Here is a 14844-nt window from a genome sequence, read left to right as displayed (position 1 = left end):
AATCTAATACCATGTCTCGATACAAAAGAACTAGATACTACAACTAGAATCCATCCTCATCTGCACTCTGGATATCGAGAGTATGGCTCGAATCCTCTGTTGTAGTCTAGAGAGAGAGAGAGAGAGAGAAAGAGAGAGAAATGAAATGAAATGTTATATTAAACGTCTTCGAAAGGCCAAAATGACCTATGAGACCAAACTAATACAACCTTGGTGGATCTAATCCAATGTCTGGGTACAAAAATAAAAATAAAGCGAAGTAAAGTAAAAGACCAAAAATCATCGTCATCATCTCATCAGTGCCCGAGGATGCCCGGCATCGGGCGTTGTCCAAAAAAGTATTGCATCCGTTGTTGAAGAGGTTCGTCAATGTCCACCTCTGTAAATAGTCCCACTATGTCGTCCTGATCCTTTGATGGAGCCTTCGTCGATGTCATCGTCGTCCTCGTAGACGTAGGCGTCTAGCTCTCCCGAGCTCCATGGCTCTTTCAACTAATATGCCTCTGGTACAAGTTGGCTCCGAAGTTTGTTGTGGAGCATGCTCATCAGGCTGCTAAGTCCTTGCTCTAAAGAAGTCAGTAATCTCACTTTGTGAATGTCTCCCATTGCCTAATCTTCTCAAGAGACTCTCCCTATGTTTGCGCAGCTCTAGCAAAAACAACCCAAGGCATCTCTGATCCTAATATCTCATGACTCTAGCCAATTGTCCAAAGCCCTCTCTGAATAGACAATGAAAGCGGCCCTGACGTATGAGTCTAGTGGTCCTTGTCCATGTGAGGCATAGGGAGGGTGCATCCAAGGAGTACTGGAATGGAGGCAGTCTATCCATGTTGAAGCCATGTGACTGAAGCCATGATGTCATCTGCCCACAATAGAATGTTGTGTCCCCCTGTAGTGCTAGCTCTCGAGATGACTTAAGGAACATATCTGTCTCTGGGAAGGTCCCATAAATTATGCATTAAGGATACTGACCTAGTAAGGGCCTTGACCACGAGAGGGGGGGGAAGCTAGCTCGGTTCAAATAATGTCATGTGGCACTGAGGCCTTTGCCCAAATCATCCGAGAGATCATAGAGACTAGAGGCCTCTCCATACATCTCCATCCATTAGTGGTACCAGATCTGCCATGCTGGTCCACTGAGGGTCCCCAAATATGAACCCCATAAAGCATAGCTGAAGCCACAAGAGTGTCAAAGAGCCACAACTTTGTTCGAGGTTGTGAAACTGAGAGAAATGAAATGAAATGAAATGTTATATTAACGTCTTCAAAAGGCTAAAATGATCTATGAGACCAATCTGTTACAAAATGGTGAATCTAATACCATGTCTGGGTACAAGAGAACTAGATACTACTAGAATCCATCCCCATCTGCACTTTGGATATCGAGAGAGTATGGCTTGAATCCTCTGTTGTAGTCTCCGTCAATGCTGTGTAGCCCCTCTCCTCAATCGTGGCTGTCTAGATCTCCATAGCTCCAGTGCTCGGTCGATGAGAGTGCCGGTAGTGGTCGAATGAGTGTGGGCCGAGCTCTGCAATGATAACTGCTCCTCTGGCTGTCCCATATCTAGCACTTGAAAAGAAATCTGTAATCTTTCTCTGGGACTATCTCTCTCTATCTCTCCCCAGTAAAGTGTCTCTATGTCTGTGTAACTCAAGTAGATATAGCCCAAGACATCTCTGATCCTCAAAACTCATGACCCTAGAGAAAGGACCGAAACCCTCTCTGAAGAAGCAGTGGAAACGGCCCCGTATCTCATAGTACACTGTGCAATGACATATGTAATGTAGCCCTGTCTCTGGCTCTAACTGGCATAAGCAACATATCCTGTTGTCTGCTGGTATCCCTCTAAATCTACCAATCTCAATCTCCAGCTGATGTGAGGATGTGCGTATCTGACCAATGGCACATAGCAAACCATGAGACATGTGTCTCCATGTAGCTGGGTCGAATTACAAACCCATCTTCTGTGAGGTGGAGAAGATGCTCTCTATAGAAAGCCATCTTCATGCCCAACTGCTGTGGCGGGTCTATCCATGTCCTCCTGGTATCCAGTTGGATCAGGTCCTGACGCATGAGTCTAGTAATCTCCACCCGTAAAAGAGACGTCGAGGGTGCCTAAAGAGAGTACTGGAAAGGGGGCAGCCTGTCCAGGGTGAAACCATGCGTCTGAAACCATGATGTCATCTGTGCATACCAGAAGTCGCCCTTGCAAATCACCCCCATCTCCTGCAGTCTGTGCATCAATCGAGCTCTCGGTACCATGTCAAATGCTTTGCGGAAATCCACAAAGCTACAATAAATCCGTCTCCCATGTGACCTGCCCTCCTCAATGATGGCTCTGAGTGTCAGAATATGATCAAGAGTGGAGAAACCCCTCCTGAAACCGGCATGGCCCTTTGCTCGTACACCCTCACCCTCTGCCCAATTACTCAACTGCTACTCAAGAATGGATGCATCCAGCCGTGCCAATGTGTGCCCAACCATAATAGTGCGGTAATTCCCAGGCTCTGTAGGATCACCTGCTTTGAAGATAGGCACAATAGTAGACAACCTCCAAGTCACAGGTAGCCCCTCACACATAGCACGATTGAACAACACTGCAAGAACCTCTACCAGCATATCTCTAGCATGTGTAAAGTGCTCTGTTACTAGACCATCTGATCATATGTCCTGCTAGTCCTCATCCTATCAATGGCTCTCTTTACCATCTCAGTGGTAAAGAAGGTGTTGGTAGGTGGGCATGGCTCTGTAGGATCTGGAAGGGGGTCCTATCCAGGAACCGTATATAACGATGAGGCATACTGGCCCCACACATCAGGAGAAGTAATCACCGGGGGAGGGGAGTGCTCATGAAAGAATCACCATGCCTCTCCTGAGTCTCTACTCAAGAACAGCTGATACAAGTCTCGCTCCATCTGGGCCAAGTAAGCTTGTTTCTTCCGTCGCGCGTCGAGAAGCAATCCGAGATTTTCTGGAAGTGATGACTCCTAAAAGAAGATCCCTCTGAAGTTGGGCTCTCATCTCTCTGCACTCCTCATCATACCAACTATTCTGGGGTATGCTCCCAGAATATCGCCTCCGACCCGGCTGAGTGTGTGGATATGCCTCTGATGCTGCACCATGCAGTGTCTCAGTCAGTAAAGTGGTGCACTCCTCCACTGAGAGGCCAGGACCAGCTGTGCATAGACGGCTATAGATCTCCTCTGTATAAACCGAGTCAGTCTCTGGTGTAAATGTATAACAGGTATGTGACCTACCTCCTGATGTCTGGGCTGTACTACACTGAAATGAAACAGAAAATGTCAAAAGTGCATGATCCACTGCTACGCCCACTGGTCTGGCTCCCAATATAAAATCCTGAATACAAGGAATAAAGCTCAGCTGTGCCATAACATAGTCCATTGTACTGGCTCCGTGTCTGTGTGGAAAGCATGTGAAACCGGCTGCTCCGGGAAATCGCTATAAGCCATTAAGTAAGGCTAACCCATGTGCAGTCGTCATCTCCGTGAGGTATCTCCCATACTCCGTCTGCTCTCTGTCATGTGAGCATCTGTCAAGCCCCAACTCACCCACATCCAACTCTCTAAGCATCTCATCTGAAGTGCCGTAGAAGATTGTCTGAGAGTTGCATGTTCGGGCATTGAAGTCCCCTAGGAGGATGATATCACCATCTCTAGAAAACTCCCATACATCATCATCTAGTATAGAGAAAGGCAACTGTCATCTAGATGGAACATATACTGACGTATTGGGGGGGGGGGGGGGGGGGAAGTAACGTATGGCAATGTATATCCTGTGTCAGCTCTCAGCCTCACCCGCATGTATCTAGCATGATCATCTCTCCGTACAATATGTAGCAGTGGCTGTAACTCCTCCCTAAATAGCACTGCTGCTCCTCCTAAACTGCTACTCCCATGCTCAGATCTCACGATTGTCCTGTGGGTTGTCTCCCATTTGTATCCCACCACATGTGGCATAAGCTGTCCGGGGGCCTGATGCGTCTCTGAGAAGAAAACAATGTCCCTGTCTCTGAAACTGTCCTCAAAGGCACCAACGTCCAACCTCATAGATCCATTACAATTCCAAGTAGCCATCTTCAGTGTGGTCCCATAGGTCTCACACCGTCATGTAGAGCGCCGCTCTACAATCACCACCCGACCATCTCTGTAAAAGGTCAACTTTCCCTTCTCCCTTGCCACCGTAATCTTTGGCATTACCTCTCTCATATGCGCAAGCTGTGCGAGAGTGAGATCATCACCAAAAAAAATACCTGTCTTCTTGAGAGTAGGCCTCTTTCTCAAGAATTCCTTCTTCTCTTTCAAGGAGGGGAAGCGTAGTACGAGAGCTCTCCCTTTTGAAGATTCTCCCAGGCCATCACTCTTCTTGCCCACTCTCCATGCCTTTGTGTGTGAAGGCTTGTCCACCCCCATCATGGATGTGAGGCTTGTGACCTCTTTTTCCACATTGTTTATGTCCTTGAGGCCGGTTACCCTCACACATAGAGCCCGCATCCTCCTCCTTTGTTCCTCTTCGAGGTTCATGTTAATAAGAGTGGGTGTACAAGGAGCTTCCTTACCTTTCCCTTTCTTGGCAACCTCAATCCATTTTTCGGCCTCCTCTACTTTCTTTTGTGTTGCGGAGATGACCGCAGCCCATGAGTTCTTCTCCTCACCTTCCTTGATAACCTGTATTTCTTCTCTCATGGTATTCAATTCTTCCATCATGGATGGCTGAATGTCGCCTTCTTCGAGCTGCCCACTTTTTGCTCGTAGATTTCGGATGATGGAATCTTGGATGACCACTTTCTCCTCGAGCGAAGCGATCCTCCTACATATGCCATCTCTTTCTTCGGTCCATCTTTGAAGAATAGTGCTCCTCTCCTTTCTCCACTCTTCAGCTTCGTTTCTCCATTCTCTCATTTCCTTCTCTATTGCCGACATCCTTTTCCCTGTCCGCATGAAAGAGGCTTTGTGGACCGCCGGCGAGGGATGCGTCTTCTTACACGTGGGGGAAGCCGTTGGCAGTTCTTCGACACTTCCCATGATTGAGAGAGAGAGAGAGAAATGAAATGAAATGTTATATTAACGTCTTCAAAAGGCCAAAGTGACCTATGAGACTAGAAAGTTACAATGCAGTGTATCTGATACAAAGTCAGATTAACAAAATAAATTAAGCTAGGATAACAAAATATAAATACTGCGGAATCCTAAACTAAGCTGATAGGTGTGAAAGGTGAAAGGTGTGAAATGTGTGAACTAAGCAGTACAATGTGTAGACAATATGGGAGGGAAGTAGAGATCCATCTTCATAGAGATCCATCTTCATCTGCACTCTGGACGACGAGAAAGTATGGCTCGAATCCTTTGTTGTAGCCTCCTTCGAAACTGTGTAGCTCCTCTTCTCCATCTGGGTCGTCTAGATCCCTAGCTCCAATTCTCGGTCTATGAGAATGCCAGTAGTGCTGGCAAACCTCTCCACTGTTGGCTGCTCCTCTGTCTGTTCTTTTGGGTGTACAATATCTAGTGGAAAGAAATCTGTGATCTGTCTCTGGGGTTGTCTCTCTTCAGCTCTCCTCAGTAAAGTTCCTCTATGCCTGTGTAACTCAATTAGATATAGCCCAAGACATCTCTGATCCTCATAACTAAAAAAAACAGAGAGAGAGAGTCTAATTTTTTTTTGTTAAAAAAATCCTAAAAAACAGCAAGAAATGCTTGTGAAACCTTAAAAAACAGCAAATCCCAGATTTGAAACCCTAAAAACCAGCAAAAAACAGTGGCAAAACCCTAAAAAACATCCAAAAACGGTGACGAAACCCTTAAAAACAGTAAAAAACAGTGACAAAACCCTAAAAACAGCAAAAAGACAGTGATAAAACCCTAAAAACAGCCAAAAGGCAATTTTGAAACCCTAAAAACAGCAAAGAAGAAGTGGTGAAACCCTAAAAACACTAAGAGACCCATGAGAATGAGAGAGAGAGAGAGAGAGAGTCAACACGGTACGACAAAGTTCCGCATCCAGATGCACTGGCCCCACAGACAGACGCCCCTTCTAGTATTTCTTTATTATTATGTCGTCAAGGTACAACTCTCGAGGGTCTTCTGCTCTCAGACTCTGCGTCCAACAAAGATTTACAATCAGTTGGCTTTTAATGTTTTAAAGTCATATGTGCATGATCAGCAGTCTCATTGGGAGCTCTATCTCCCATTGGTTCGGGCTATTTTGAATGACTCTTATTCCTCTGTTGTTGGTCGAACTCCGTATGAGGCAGCTTTTGGCCGTCCGTTCCAGTCATTTTTGACTCGCTCAGTCAATCAAATGCCTGATGCCAATACTGAAAGTCAGTCGTTGGATGAGATTTCTGAAAGTGAGAAGCTTCGGCTAAGCAAGGCTCAGGAGTCTTACTCACGGCAGGCTAACAAGCATCGTCAGGATGTTTCTATCAAGGAAGGGGATTGGGTGTATTTAAGAATCATGAAGCAACGTCTTAAGCAAATTGAAAAGAAGTGTCCAAAGTTGTCTTTCAGAATGTATGGTCATTTCCTGTCATTAAAAAGATAAATGAGGTTTTGATGAAATTGCAATTGCCTAACTCATGGTCAATGCACAACGTTTTCCATGTTTCTTGGTTGAAAGTGTTTCAGGGAACACCTCCGACAGACATTTCCTAAGAAGAAGAGTCGGAGATCATCGATGAAGTAGAAGTCATGTAGCCGAAGCAAGTGTTGTTCATTGGTTTCGCCGTGGTTCAAAGAAACAAGTCAGACAATACTTTTTGAAGTTCAAGGATCAAGGAACCCACGAAGCAGTGTGGGTCGACGAAGAGTTTTTCAAAGATTACCCAGAGTTGTTGGCAGACTACAAGGAAGCCATGCAGCTCGGTACCACTACCTCACTTTAAAAAAGAGGGGATGTCACGTGCACATCTAACCCTATGTGCATGTGGACAAGCTACTTCAAGTCCAGGACTCCAGGGTTCAGGTCAGCTTAGGAAGTGTTATGGCACCTTTGTGAGCCTGTGTGAAGGCCGTGCATGTCCAGGCACTTAGAGTAGTTGCATATCCTCTGGTTGCACACAGCATGATCATCAGCATTATAGTCAGTAGCCATCATGAGCATTTTACAGGGCACAAAATCCATTTGCCCTATTTTGGCCATTTTTCACTTATTATTAATAAGTGACTTTGTTGGGAAACTGGGTAGGGCAATTTTGCTAAGTTAATATAAAAGAAAATTGGCAGTCACTCAGTAGAGCAGAAGAAACTAAGAGATCACAGCCAGAACCTGCAAAACAGGCCCTCTATAGTTCCTCCTGAGCAAGACTTCAGCAAACCAGCATTTCTGATCAAGCAGAGCCAGCATTTCTGATCAAGAAAATCAGCGTTTTTCATCAGCAGTAGCAACGTTTTTAGACTTGCATATTCAGCGTTTTCTGACCTGCATATTCAGCGTTTCCAGACCTGCACAGTCGCGTTTTCAGACCTACTGCATCAGCGTTTTCAGCGGTGATATTCAGCCAAGACTGCAGCGTTTTTCAGCCAGACATATCAGCGTTTTGTGTCCCTGAAGTTAGCGTTTTCAGCCAGCCGTCGTCCTCGTCGTCGCCGCCCTCGTCGTCGCCGTCGTCACCAACTTAGATCCTCATTGCATCGAAGCATCAAGAACTTGCATCAGCACCTTGTATCAGATTTGTGCAATCAATAGCATAGACTTCTCTCGCCATCAAGAGAGGGGCCCGTGGAGGAGGGTTTGACAACTTTTCTGGTGTCATATTCTTCTCTCTCTATCTCTCAGTCTCAGTACCTTCATTCACAGTGTTTTTCCACTTTGTTTGTGTGATCATTTGCACTCTCTCACTAAAGGAACGGAAGGCTCTCCCTTCCGTAAGTAAAAGGAACCCTTGAGCACAGTTCGGAGCACTCATCTTGAGCAAAGTTCAACATTCACTTCCGCTGCACCTTACAGTGAGAGACCCATGAGAATGAGAGAGAGAGAGAGAGAGAGAGAGAGAGAGAGAGAGAGAGAGAAATGAAATGAAATGAAATGTTATATTAAACGTCCTCGAAAGGCCAAAATGACCTATGAGACCAAAGCGATACAATCTTGGTGCATCTAATCCAATGTCTGGGTATATAAATAAAAATAAAGTGAAGTAAAGTGACATACCAAAATCATCATCATCATCATCAGTGCCCGAGGATGCCCGGCATCGAGCATTGTCCGAGAAAGTATTGCATCGCTCACTGAAGAGCTTCGTCAATGTCCACCTCTGTATATAGTCGTACTGGGCGTCTCCCATGTCGTGCTAGAATAGTCCTAATCCTTTGATGGAGCCTCCGTCGATGTCGTGATCGTCCTTGTAGACGCAGGCGTCTAGCTCTCCCGAGCTCAATGGCTCTTTCAACTAATATACCTTTGGTATAAGTGGGCTTTGAAGTCTGTTGTGGAGCATGCTCATCTAGCTACTGAGTCCTTGCTCTAAAGAAGTCAGTAATCTCCCTCTGTGAATGTCTCCCATTGCCTAATCTCCTCAAGCGACTCTCCCTGTGTCTGCGCAGCTCTAGCAAAAACAACCAAAGGCCTCTCTGATTCTGATATCTCATGACTCTAGCGAATGGTCCAAAGCCCTCTGTGAATAGACAATGAAAGCGGCCTCATATCTCATAGAATACCGGACAATGAAAAATGTGATGTAACTCTGTCACTGGCTCTATATAACAAAGTTGCCATATCTTGGCCTTTGCTGGTACTCTCCTAAATCTGCCAGTCTCAATCTCTAGCTGATACGATGATATGCGCATCTGACCAATAGCACATCGTATCCCATAGGATAAATGAGTGTCCATATAGACCGGTTTGATCACATATCCATCTCTTGTTAGTTGGAGAAGATGGTCTCTATAGAAAGCCATCTTCGTGTCCAACTCTTGTGTCAGATGTATCCATGTGCTCCTGTTATCCATCTGGATCAAATCCTGACGTATGAGTCTAGTGGTCTTTGTCCGTGTGAGAGATAGGGAGGGTGCATCCATTGGAAGGGAGGCAGTCTATCCATGTTGAAGCCATGTAACTGAAACCATGATGCCATCTGCCCATACCATCATGTTGTGTCCTCTTGTAGCGCTAGCTGTCGAGATGACTCAAGGGCTAGCCGAGCATATCTATATCTGGGAAGGGCTTATAAATTATGCATAAAGGATACTGATCTAGTAAGGGCCTCGACCACGAGAGGGGGGGCAGCTAGCTCGGTTTGAATAATGTCATGTGACACTGAGGCCTTAGCCCGAATTATCCGAGAGATCATAAAGACTAGAGGCCTCTCCATACATCACCATCCATCAGTGCTACCAGATCTGCCATGGTGGTCCACCAAGGGTCCCCAAATCTGAACCCCATAGAGCATAGCTGAAGCCACTAGAGTGTTAAAAAGCCACAACTTTGTTCGAGGTTCCTGAAACTGAACCTGCAAACACATCTTCTCCAGTCCTCCCAAGGTTGCATAAGCTCTCGTCAATCTAGTTTCTATTGCTCTCTTCAATGAAAACACCGGTCCACTGAAGACTACTCCAAGATAGGTATATGCATCTGTATACTCCATCGTCTCCTTGCCATATGTAAAAGTGGGTGCTGACCTCCTGACCCACTGTGGTGTGGTGTTGAACACCATAACCTTGGTTTTCTCCAAGTTAAAAGACAAATCCACTATCATTGGCAAATGTGTACAAAGCATCTAAATGACGCTGCATCCCCTCCGTGGAGTCGAAAATTAGCACAATATCATCAGCATATAACAATAGTGAGATCCATGTCCCTGCCAACTGTGCTCCTCTATCACCATCCCTCTCAATGTAGTCAGCAACATCATCCACATACATGCCAAATAGTGTAGGAGATAGCAGGCATCCCTGTTTCACCCCAATAGTGGAGTGAACCAAATCTAAAATCCCCTCTGGAGTGCATACATGCCCCACTACTGACTTGTATAGATCCATGATCCCCCAAATCAACTCTTTGGGTACCCCCATCTCCTGCAGTCTCTGCATCAATCTAGCTCTGGCACTGTATCGAAGACTTTGCGGAAATCCACCAAAGCAACAATAGAGCCGTCTCCCACGTGATCTCCCCGCCTCAATAATGGCTCTGAGTGTCGAAATATGACCAAGAGTAGAGAAACCTCTCCTGAAACCCGCCTGTTCTACTGCCCGTACACCCTCTCTCTCTGCCCATCTACTCAATTGCTGCTCAAGGATGGATGCGTACAACCATGCCAATGTGTGTCCAATCATGACAGTGCGGTAGTTCCCAGGCTCCATAGGGTCCCCTGCCTTGAAGATAGGTACAATCGTGGACAAACTCCAAGTATCAGGTAGGCCCTCCCACATGGCACGGTTGAACATCACTGCTAGAAGCTCTGCAAGCAAATCTTTGGCATGCATAAAATGCTCTCCTACAGGGCCATTGTGATCACATGCTCTCCTGGTCTTCATCCTGTCAATGGCTTGATTTACCATCTCGGCGGTAAAGAAAGCACATGTGTGTGGGCATGGCTCTGGCAAATCGAAGAGGTGGCTGTCACGAGACTGTGTAGAGGGATGATGCATACTAATCCCATACCTCTGTAGAAGTGATGATTGGTGGGGGAGAGTGCTCATGGAAGAGTTTCCATGCCTCGCCTGAATTTGGGCTCAAAAATAATTGATATAAATCCTACTCTTGTCGAGCTAGAAATGCCCTCTTCTTTCGTCGTACCATACGCCGAGAAGTAATCTGTGACTCCCTGTGAGTAATGACTCCTAGAAGTACCTCCCTCAAAAGTTGGGCTCTAGTCTCTCTGCACTCCTCATCATGCCAGCTATTCTGGGTTATGCTCCCAGAATGTCGTCGCTACCCAAGCTCAGTGTGTGGGTATGCCTTTTTTGTTGCATCTTGTAGTGTCTCTCTCAATATATAAGTGAGCTCCACTAGAGGTCTCCCCGGATCCTCTGTGCATAACAGTCTGTAGATACCAACTATATAGGCAGAATTAGTCTCCAAAGTAAAATTGTATCGGGTATGTGTAGATGTCTGTGCCAGTCGAGATGTGTTGAACTGGAATGAGACGGTAAACGTGAGGAGAGTATGATCTATTGCTACCCCAATAGGCCTGGGCCTGACTATAGAGTCCTGTCTAGAGGGAATAAAACTGGGTTGAGCCAAAACATAATCCACTGTGCTAGCCCCATGTTTATGAGGAAAACAAGTGAACCCACTTGACGCCGGAAATTTCTGGAGGCCATTCAAGATGGCCACTCCATGTGCAATCCCCAAATCTGTCAGATATCCCCCATATCCAGTGTGCTCTTCATCCTGCGAACACCTGGCCAATCCCATACCACTGACATCCAATTCTCTCGACATTTCCTCTGAGGTATCGTAGAAAGCTGTCTAAGACTGGCCTGTCCTCGCATTAAAGTCTCCCAAAAGAATGACATCTCCATCCCTAGAGAACTCCCATATGTCCTCATCCAATATCATGTAGGGTGACTACCCCTTGGGCGATGCATAATGAGAGGTGCGAGGGGAAAAATAGCATATTGCAATGTAGAGTGGCCTCCCTGTCTCCACTCTCACTTTGACCCACATATATCTGCCCTGCTCATCTCTCCAAACAATACAAATGAGGGGTTGAAGCTCCTCTCTAACTGCCACCTCCTGACCCCCGTCCGCTATGCGTTGATCTCACATCCTTCCGACAAGTAGTCTCACAATGGTATCCCGTCACTCTAGGTAATGTGCCGCCAGGAGTCTGATGCGTTTCCGAGTAAAAAATAATGTCTCTTCCATTAAAGCTATCCTCAAATGCGCCTACATCTAGCTTCATTGATCCATTACAATTCCATGCTGTCAATTTAAGGCTGGTCCCATAGGTCTCGCACCGTCATGTGGTGCGATTTTCCAACACTACTCTCCCTCCCCTATAGAAATCAATTTTCCCTTTCTCCCTCTCCGCCTTGATCTTCGGAATCAGCTCTTGCATTTGTGCTACATGTGTTAGAGTGAGGTCAATATCCATGTTTGCTTAAGCGTCGGTCTCTTCTTCACAAATTCCTTCCTAGCTTCCAGCGTAGGGAAACGTATAATGAGTGCTCTTTCCTTGGGCCTTCCTTACTCATCATTTCCCTTCTTGCCAACTCTCCAAGCACCTGTGTGTGTGGGTTCAGAAATACTCATGCGCTTCAGGACCTCTTGCACTTCTTCTTCTACTTTTCCAGTGTCTTTGAGACCTACAACGCGCACATGAAGGGCTCTAGTCTTTCTCTTTTGCTCCTCCTCAATCGTCATATTGATGATAGCCGATGTCGTCGTTGCTTCATGCATCTTATCTTTTCCTTTCTTTCGTCCGCAATCCACTTTTCAGCTTTATCAACCTTCTCCTGCGTTTTAAATAGGTGCTCCATCCATGAAGAGGTGGTTCGCGCCTTCTGCTCTTCCTCTTCCCATAGAGTTTTCACCTGCTCCTTAATGCTTTCGAGCTCCTTTATCATTGAGGGTTGATTTTCTCCCTCCTTTGCGGGGGTATTTTTGCAAGCTGCGAGGTCTCCCTTAAGTGCTTCGATCAATGCATCCTTTTCATTCATGCGTTCTTCCGTTTTTTAATTTCCACGATTCAGACGTAGCAAGTGCATCCTCTAATCTTTTTTGCATCACGCATTCCATTACATTCACTTCTGCTCTCACAATCGTCTACATTTCGACCTTCAATTATGTGTACATCTTGTCACGCTTACTAAGCATCTCTTTGTCCAACTCTTTCCTCATATCTACACACATAGATTTTTTGTAAGTCTCTACATTTGCATACATCTCTTTTTCAATGTCACCCCTCAAAATGCTCAGCTCCACCTTGATCATCACCTGTATCTTCTCATACATTAAGTCATCTTTGACTCTAGACAGCTTCTTTGCTCTCGTTGAACCTGGCGATAGTGCGCTCTCACGAAACCTCCGCCTAAATGTCGTTTTCGATAGCAGGCCAGTTTCGTCTGTTACAGATTTAAAGCCAATGTAACTTTAAAACCTCAAATGCCAAAAAGTCTCAAATGGATAACTTTGAAACCAAACAGTTTCTGGATGCTTATAACTGGTTTAGACACCTAGAAACATAGAAATACCTGGAAATGATGAACCCACCTGTAGATGCCGTTAATGCATTGCCTGCACCAATGAATAAAATGGCACACACAAAGAAGTTGTTCAGATAGCAAAGGTACAGAAATACCTGCAAAAGTTGTGCAATATTTTTAGTCAGTGAGAATAAGAATGAGATCAGCTTACTGCATTATTAGATGCACGTAAGAACAAGTTTCAAGAACCTAAGAGCATAACAATTATATCTGATTATGAGTTGGATTATGAGTTGACAACATTAACACGTCAAATGTTCAACCAATATCAAATTTCATTTCCTTCTTGTAGACTAATTACATTAACACCAGAGGGCCCCGGGAGGTGCTTATCCCTTCCAAATATTAGCCATGTTACATGGTTGGGCGAGGGCCGCATACCATCGGGCAAGAGCCACATGTAGGCATCACCATGTTAGGTGACCCACCTGAGGAGGAGGATGCACTCGAGTGTCCAAGGGCAAGAGCCCTAGCAACGTGAACACTAGGTGAGCACAAGGTGTCCCTCTAGAGTGTGACCCAATGGGGTTTTGAACCCATAGCCCATAGGCTAAGAGGCCTAAGCCTTACCGTTAGACCAACTCTTTGGGGACTTTTGAGCTACACATTAACAGTACAGTTCCAGGAAAAACCCTGATTAAGGTGAAAATAAGAACAAAAACATAAAATTCTGAATTAAATTCACAATGTCAAAAATGATCACAAAGTTCCACTTCAATTCCTCAAGATGAATAAATAAGCTGCATTTTCATCCCAAAAAAAAAATCCGAGAGAAAGATTGTAGCAGGGCTACAGTGTCACTTCACAGGACAGACAGTTGGACAGTTGGTTACACTTGGTCTGGTTCACACTGGACGGACCCTCTGGTCTGGGAGTGACACGTGGCAGGGTACCTATCGACGGTGGTCTAGTGGACCTCGTGGCCAGGTCACCACATGGCTGACATTTATGAGCCGTTGGTGGCTCTTTATGGTGATACATATGAGTAGTCGTTCTGGGCCAGTGGCATGATCTTTGTACGTAGTAGTCGTCTAGAGTGGGTCTTACACAGAGCACTGCACCATCCCGGCACATCTGAGCCTCGACACCCCATTGTACCTGAGAGTCCTGGGCTGGAGCTGAGTGTGCTGCCAAGCCAGAGTCTGTATCAGTCTTTGAGATAGTCGAGTCATATGTTCTGGTCTGTTGTTGTGTCTTTGAGAGCTCTGTTGACGTCTATTGTTTCCTTTCTGTTCATCTGGTTGAGGGAGATTCAGTCTGTTAGAGTGAGATTGTCACGCACATTGCACTGAGGACCACCCACTGTAGAGAGCACGACGACACGTTATCCACGCTACAGGTGCTCTCATTTTGGCGATCACGGTGGGACCTCAATTGAAGTCTCACTCTCTGTTGAGTACAAGTAAAGCAGCTAGCTGGTTTTTCTTCGTCTCGCCTGTGCTGGTCTGGTCCAGTTTCACCCTAGACAGCTTAATCTAGCTGGTCTAGTCTCTCACCTTGCTGGTCCAGTCCTCTCTCGCCCTGGTCCACCCAGTCCTCGTCCTGGTCTAGTCCTCCTCGTCCCTGGTCTAGTCCTTCTCGTCCTGGTCGAGGCCAGTTGGTCTAGTCACTCGCCTGGTCTAGTAGAGTCTAGTCCACTGTTCAACCAGGTGAAGTTCTTCTTGCCCAAAGCTTGGTTGGGGT

At 45.9% G+C, this 14844-nt stretch overlaps 2 protein-coding genes across 9 annotated transcripts in view; both read right to left on the bottom strand.

Annotated features, from left to right (window-relative positions):
- LOC147460285 (urea-proton symporter DUR3-like) overlaps positions 1–14844 on the bottom strand; it is an 89460-nt gene that overhangs the window by 23161 nt on the left and 51455 nt on the right. For all 8 annotated transcript variants that reach the window (XR_015187956.1, XR_015187957.1, XM_086511369.1 and 5 more), the window contains one exon: positions 13169–13256. Coding sequence is in view for 6 of the 8 variants with exons in the window: in XM_086511369.1 (XP_086367495.1) it covers positions 13169–13256 (88 nt within the window). In the remaining 2 variants the exon portion in view is untranslated. The remainder of the gene's footprint in view (positions 1–13168; positions 13257–14844) is intronic.
- Positions 4126–4941, bottom strand: LOC147460287 (uncharacterized). Its single transcript, XM_086510032.1, has one exon. The coding sequence runs from the start codon at positions 4939–4941 to the stop codon at positions 4126–4128; it is 816 nt and encodes a 271-aa protein (XP_086366158.1).

The sequence above is a fragment of the Adiantum capillus-veneris genome, chromosome 4 (assembly GCF_014529385.1).
Source record: "Adiantum capillus-veneris isolate H3 chromosome 4, ASM1452938v2, whole genome shotgun sequence".
NCBI classification, from domain to species: Eukaryota; Viridiplantae; Streptophyta; class Polypodiopsida; order Polypodiales; family Pteridaceae; genus Adiantum; species Adiantum capillus-veneris.
Note: the sequence above shows the minus strand (reverse complement) of the source record. Positions and strands in the feature narration are given on the sequence as shown.